Source organism: Poecilia reticulata, linkage group LG19, assembly GCF_000633615.1.
Source record: "Poecilia reticulata strain Guanapo linkage group LG19, Guppy_female_1.0+MT, whole genome shotgun sequence".
NCBI lineage: Eukaryota > Metazoa > Chordata > Actinopteri > Cyprinodontiformes > Poeciliidae > Poecilia > Poecilia reticulata.
Genome location: NC_024349.1, coordinates 14,433,927 through 14,441,302, shown reverse-complemented (window position 1 = coordinate 14,441,302; position 7,376 = coordinate 14,433,927). Strand labels below are relative to the sequence as shown.

At 39.6% G+C, this 7,376-nt stretch overlaps 1 protein-coding gene across 9 annotated transcripts in view; it reads left to right on the top strand.

Moving 5' to 3' along the window:
* Window positions 1–7,376, top strand: part of mapta (microtubule-associated protein tau a) — a 34,107-nt gene that overhangs the window by 18,780 nt on the left and 7,951 nt on the right. For 6 of the 9 annotated variants that reach the window (XM_008437217.2, XM_008437209.2, XM_008437215.2 and 3 more), the window contains exons 3-8: window positions 330–350; window positions 3,669–3,697; window positions 4,866–5,009; window positions 5,306–5,372; window positions 5,463–5,501; window positions 5,715–5,959. In XM_008437217.2, coding sequence (XP_008435439.1) covers window positions 330–350; window positions 3,669–3,697; window positions 4,866–5,009; window positions 5,306–5,372; window positions 5,463–5,501; window positions 5,715–5,959 — 545 coding nt within the window. The remainder of the gene's footprint in view (window positions 1–329; window positions 351–3,668; window positions 3,698–4,865; window positions 5,010–5,305; window positions 5,373–5,462; window positions 5,502–5,714; window positions 5,960–7,376) is intronic. The other 3 variants (XM_008437213.2, XM_008437219.2, XM_008437222.2) reach the window with 3 other exon arrangements.

Genomic DNA, 7,376 nt, shown 5'->3' with positions numbered 1-7,376 from the left:
TCTGCGTTGTGGTAAAGGCCACACTAACATTAAGCAGCTGAAACACCAGCTAACATGGTCCATATGCAAGCCTTGTGTGTGTAGAAACCCGCTGTGCTTGTTTTGCTGTTATGCTCTTGCATATTTYCCCTTATGCCTTTGAATTTTTCATTACTGTGACTGACAGGTATTGGCTGCGGGCTTTCTGCACTGATTGAAGACGCGCTGTTTGCAGGCTTATTGATTTCTTTGCGATGAGTGAGTGCGTTAATCGGTCTTGAACAGCAAAAASACATTACTGACTGAGCTCTCGTGTCTTTTCCATTTGTCTCACACCGGTCAACGAGCAGCAGGAGGAGCCTCTTCAACAGGTAGGCTGCTATATCTCTCATTGATTCCACTTAGAAGTCATTTAGTTACTGCAGAAGACAGATATAAGTACACTTACAACAGCAGCTGCGTAAGAAAGCAGCCCGAAGGGATTGAAAGGTCTTGGTGGGATTTTCAAGCAGGTTGTAAAGATGGTGTCGTTTATTGAACACAATTACTCTGCTCAGACTGGACTAATTAATGTTGACATGAAGGGAAATGCATAATTTGTTTTATTATAATGAATGCATAATAAACATAAGTATTTTTTAAGTTTTAAATATAATTCTGCTTATGTTTTTGCACTCTGGATTTTGTTGATTTTGTATTTTCTAATATTTAAATTTTCAGTTTTTGAATGAAAGGATTTGTAAAACTGTTTTTGTCAAAGCAGTAAGGATTCATTTTTTATGCTAAAATTACTGTCCTTTTTGCTGTAATTTGTATAACCATAAAAAATGTTTAATCTATTAAAAGGGAGGATTTTATTTGCATGTACACATTTCCACCAAAGAGGACAGTTTTTTTGTTGTTTTTTTTTAAAGATTTTTATTTTTGACATCAGTGTCAGAATTTTAGAAGCATATTTACTGATTGTATTAATTTTAGGCAACTGAAATTTTATTGCTAAATGGCTCATTTTTCAATATAAGTTATCAAAATTCTTATAACTTTTTCTTTTTACCTGTGTTCAGCCTTGACGTTCACAATGGTTCTTATCTGTTACTGTGTCCAAAATTTGAGGAATAACGTGACATTTGGCTTCAAGCTAATGTGACCCACATGGTGGTTGAGCAGGAAATATCAAGATGGCACCTATAGCTGGATGTTTTCCTTCATTTGTCTGTGCTGRAACACAGAAATAATGATGTTGCTCAAGCTAATTTGACTATTCAGTTTTTTCTCTATCTTATACTTGACAAACTTTGTGCTCACAAACAGCATCCACATTTCCTAATGCAAATATRTGTCCAACAATGCAGTAGAAACTGTTTGTGATGCCTGGGGAGAAATCCACCCTCTCCATGCCTGCTTGTTTTTACTTTTATGAAGCTCACCAATGTTTCCCGCATGGATTATTTTTGTAGTGAAACATCATTTGTTTGTGTAAAAGAAGAAATAACCACACATCYACATAACATACTGTCATTGTAAGTGTTTTCATTTATCAGGAAAAGTTCGTTTTTACAGACATGGAGTTTCGACGGGCTTCAAAATGTTGCGTTGAAAATATGAGCTCATCATCCCATATTGATGCATCTTCCCATTTCAGCTGTTAAGACTCATAAGACACTTTTTGAAAAGTATATTTTAAACTTCCTTATCTGCTAACAAAAAACAAAAGAAAAACTGATTAGACTTTGATTTTTATGCTGTATTTCAGGTCTAAAATATGCACATTAACCGGCATTCAAGTGCAAGAGTCAGACGATAAAACAACTTTCAATAAAAACTGTTTTATAGTCTAATGACATTCAAACAGTATGTTTTAAGCAAAAAAAAAATAAATAAATAAAATAGTTTTAGTTTCTAATCATAATATGAGAGACTTAATCTTCACTTAACCTTGCTACAAGATTAGCATGTCTGTCTGCAAGTTCAGTAGCTCGGTTAGTTGACCTGCTAACAGTAACAATGTAGGCTCCAACATTGAATTTAAAATGGTTTGAATAATTTTGTTTCTTTATATTTCATCACATATATTTGTTTAGACACCATTATGTATCTTAAAACACCTTGTATCATTTGTTTTTCACTTCACTTCCACACTGGATTGTATTAATGGACAACATGTGATGCCATTTTGCAAGCAGTAGTGACAGTAGTGACAGTAGTGACAGTAGTGGTGCTTTCGTGCTTCAGACCTTTTTCTGGAATGCAACATCTTTTGTCATTCAAGTGTTGTGTATTACTGCCTCGGTTTGTTTTACATTTCGTCTTTCAGTTCTCATTTTAAGTTTTTGTGGTTTCCTCTGTGATCTCATATTTTCCCCTTTTTTCACATGTCATTTTCGTTTTAAGGGGAGGTGGAAAACAAGTGCTGTAAATGTTTTTTTGTTGTTTGTTTTTGTTTTGTTTTCTTAACGTGGTTTTTAAGCCAAATTATTGAGGCCTGCTAATGGTGCGTTTGCTCCAGCTGAGCATGGAGCTGCTTAGAAAGTCATTGACTTCACGGACGCTTCCTCTTCCCCAGACCCAGGAAAAAAGTCGGTGGGAGAGTGTGGGAAGAGGTTAAGTGAGTCTTTATGGGCCTCTGAAGATCTCAGCTGCAGGTCAGAGATGAGGCAGGACGTAGAGGCCAGCAGGGGGAGCCCTGAGTGGACCGCAGCTGCTGATTCTCAGAGGGCAATAAGYCTYGATGCATCCGAGTGCCTGGTGAAAATGAACGACACGCCTGCGACGTTTTTAGTCCGCAGCGCAGCTTTGGAGGACCTGACAGCCATCGAAGACAGAAGCCTGTGGCGTAACCAGGAGGAGGAGCAGATAAAAGATGGACTGCCTGTCGAAGGAGCTGAAACAACGTGTCACAGTGACTCTAGAAGCAAAAATATCCCTTCAGAAACAAAGCAAAGTCTCCTGAAACAAAGGCTGTCAGAATCTGGCTTCGATTCACATGCAGAAGATCTCCCTCCAACACACATCACTGGGAGCGTTTCTGGGAAGCGCCGTCCCTTCACCAAACCGCCATGTGACGCAGAGGCTGAAAACAGCAGTGAGTCATCATGGCCACACAGGGCCAGCGATTCAAAGCCTGACATTTCCAATGACTTACAGAAGACCAGTGTTGCTCAAGCCTCCTCCCAGCTCCAGAAATGTCCCTGCCCAAGCCCCGCAGCCAGAAGGTCTCTGGTGCCGGTCGCTGTTTTCAAAGGTCTGTTTTGCTGTCACGTTCACCAGTTCAGAACCAGCCCCTGCTTCAGTTGACTCCTTCCACATGTTTGATTTACAAATGCAGCTTCGCCTCTCTGTTATGCAGCACTGTTTCTCCAAATTATTTCCAAGGACGTTAGCTTTAAGCTGAGGAGCTTGTTGTCTCCTCCCCCCATCCCACCAACCCCACACTTCTGCTTTCTGTTTCCATCTCTGCCCACCCAGCTGGTCATGCAGCCCAAAACAGACACGTTCTGCTTGTAAACACGTGTTTTATTTCACTCTGCATGCTGCATACCCAACACATCTTATTTCATGTTCATCCGTTAGCCGTAATAGTGGTTTTTGATGAACACTTGGAGGGAAATGTGTTGACTTATTTCACCTGGAAGAATCRGAAGCCGAAACTAAAGCCATGGCATAAATTTGACTTTTGTCTTCTTTTGTAGCTCAAGTAAAGACAAATAATGGAGACAAGGTATGTGACCAAGAGCGTCATTTGTTTGAAATATGTAAAACATTGTTATGAAAGGATAATTCTGGTGTATAAAAACCTTTCAGAGTTAYTGTTTCTTTTGAGTTGAGGTGTTCAGTCGTCTTTCAGAGYGCCACCTGTTGGAGGTTTCCCAAATAAGTCTTGCTCATTACTTTTTTGTCCCAGTAACATCCATTATCAGMACTACATTATATGTCCCAAAGTAGTCATAATATAAACCATCCCACTCTTAATCCGCTCGGTTTATTCCAATGTTGAGTCACTTTACAACCCAAACAGCTTCAACTCATTTAGGTAGACTTTCCACGAGGTCAGACACTGATGCTGGACGAGAAGGTTTGTTCTATCAGGTCCAGATTCTGTCACGTTCTTCCACACCAAACTTGCTCATCTTTGTCTTAATGGACTTTTCTTTGTGCACTGGTGTGCGATCACGTCCAAACCAGAGTCCAAATTGTTCACGCAAAATTGGGAGARAGGAAACAATAAAACTGAAACAATAAAACTTCCTATTGTGRGAACTGAGGGGCACAGCGTTGCTCCTGAAAAATGAAGCCACACTCTAAGGCCTCCACCAAACKTTTCACTTAATCAGCCRTGATTACTGCCAAAACGAGTCTCTGTGATCTTACATGACGCTCGTTCTTGTTCCCAAACGCTTCCACATTATTATAATTTCACTAACTGCTCACTCTGGATTATTTAGAAATGAGAAAACTTTGCTGGCTGCACAGGTTGCATCGTATCGTGGTACCACACTGGAGGGGTGAGAGGATACTTTTGTAATAGATTATTGCATATAAACATAATTCTTTGAAATGAATTGAAAGTACATATCTGTAGCAGTTCTCAAGGAAAACGTGCCACTCAAACTTGCACTGACATTGCAGTCGTCAAGAGTACAAATCATGACAATAGCATTTTGGGTATACCTTCCAGCATATTTAGTTATTGTTGACTGCAATAAGGAAGAAAGAGGGTATTTAAAAATGAAAACTGTGACCAGTTTAGTACACCAGAATTATTCTTAGGCATGAAATCCATACATCTTTTGTTTTTGCCATCCTTGAGTTGTTAAATCATTCCTTTTATGTTTGGTATCATTTGATTTTTTTGTTTTTCATTCATTTCTTTCCTTCCCATGACAAAGAGTCAAACTGTCACCACACCACCCTCTTACCTTAAAAGACCCACTGTTGTCGCCAAGGGCAACAGAACACCCGGTTCCTCCCGAAACGGCCACAGCTCCATCCCCATTAAAGCCACCAGCAGCCCAGGGCCCCGGCAGCCCGGAGTAAGTACCGGTCTGACAGATTACGGGTCAGGGGTCTGAACCGGATGGAAAGAAAAAAGAAAAAAAAAAACATTGTTCCATCAGCCTGAAGGTTTTCCATCATGACAAGTCATCGTTTTTTTAATCTTTGTTTATCGTTTTTGACATTTTATGTGAACGCCATCCCCAAACAAACCCGTCTTTACTTTGAGTTTTTTTTTTTTTTTTKTTTKTTTTTTTTTTTTTTTAAAGAACCACTTCAACTTTTATCCCTCGTGGAAACTAACCTGCTGTTATGCTGATTCTTTTTTTTTTAGGGTGCTGGTGCTGCAAAGCCTCAAGTCCAAGGAGCCAAAACTACTGCCAGAAGTGCAGCTCAACCAGGTAAGAAACTGGGAAAAGCACAGTTCATTTCATTTCATTTTCTGTACTTAAGTTTAAAGATTTAAGAATGTGTTATTATTTGTGACACAGCTAGTGCCAAGAAACCCCCCACTCCAAAAAATGAAAAAGGTAACCCAAATCAGCAAATGGTTGGAGATTGCCTCTTTGCATGGCCCAAAAAAAAAAAAAAAAAAACACAGTCTGATCTGATGGATCAAACTTGGTCAGCTTTTAGCCAGTAGTGGCTTCTAGTTAGTGTTTACTTGATTCGTTTACCCTCAACCATTTATCCTCCACGGTTGTTTAAAACCAACTCACGTCTGATTTGCTTCGTTGTTTCAGATGCCAGGAGTGGGCAGAGCAGCCCCGGTACGCCCAAGTCCCCCGGCAGCCAGGCACTTTCCGCCGCCGAGGCCAACAAAGTGAAAAAGGTCGCGGTCGTACGTTCCAATCCGAAATCTCCGGGATCGCTGAAGAGCCGTTCTCCGGCTCCTCTGGCTGCTGCGGCGCCGCTGCCTGACCTGAAAAACGTCAGGTCAAAGGTCGGCTCCACAGACAACATGAAACACCAGCCTGGAGGTGGGAAGGTAACTGACAACAAACTTGCTACACCTGTTGGTGCATCTCAGCCTTTCTTTTTGTAATTAAGGATTCGGTTAGCGGTTTTCTCTACACCTAGCTAACACATGGCTTCAGCTGTTTTCTGAATAAGTTGATAGAAATAAACAGTACTTATGTAGTTTAGTAATCCTCAACCTCGGTCCTCAGGCCTCCCTGTCCTACGTGTTTTAGATGTGTTTCTGTTTGCATGACCTTCTCTGCATGCCGTGAAGCGCCGCTGAAGCATTTCAATCACCCAGTTATTTAAATCCGGTGAGAGGCAGCAAGGAGACACAGAGGACCAGGGTTAGGACACGTTACTGTAGTTGACTCAGTAGTCATACTTAGAATGCTTCCTCTTTGTTTTGTTACTTACAGCTGAAACAAGATATTCATTCATGTACACTGTTTAAAATTTTTTTTTTTTTCCCGTCCCTCTCTATCTGAGATTCTATCTCAATAAACAATTTGTCTTTTAAGCTGTTTTTGGAGCACGTCTCCAAAAATTAAGATTTTTGTCCTCAAGAGGACTTGCCAACTGCTCTCTGGGTTGATATGTTGCTTTTGGAGTGTTGCCTTCTTCTTCTTTGAGTCGCTTTTAAGAACATGTTGATACAAGAGTTTTTCCATGTATTATTTAGTATTAAAGTAATGAATAAATACATAAAAACCCCTCAATACTCCGGAATTAAGCAAATAGAAACAATATCCTTAATAATTATTGCTGAATTAAATTAGGAAAAGTTGAATCAGATTTAATGTCAGTCAGTGAGGAAGACGTGCGTCTCTTTATGCTGCGCATGTAAATATCTGGTTTCAGGTCTATCGAAAATAACCTGACGTCAAAGGAAAGCTGTCAGTTTCTTGTGTGTTGCAGGTTTTGCAACCTTGGCTTATTTTATTAGAGCTGCGTCATACAAAACAAGCAACAAGAAATTTGATCAGTAGGGCAAAGTACATTCACTTACATTCAATTGTGACAATGACACACACTGGTAAAGCAACTGCAGCTGCATGTGAAAACACTGTTTCACTCTGCTTTTAGTAGCAAATGCTATTTTGGAAGAAGTAGTGTATTTTGCATGAGCTCTTACCGCAGCAATAGTAATTTTTCATGCAGTATGTGTCAGATTTTTTTTTTACGTATTATTAATTCAAAGACTTTTGCTTTGATGTTTTGTCCTTGTGAATAGTTTTGGTTCTTTGAAATCGGATTTTGTTTGTCAGATTTAAATTCAAATCAGTCTATTTTTCTGCTTTAAAAGTAAAGATATTTGTGGAAATTTGCTTACATTTCCAATTTTCATTTTAACACTCTGCACACCCAGATGGTTGGTGTATGAATATGTGACCGCTTTGTAAGATTGATATAGATAAGGAGGCTTATTTTGGAAACAAAGGTAC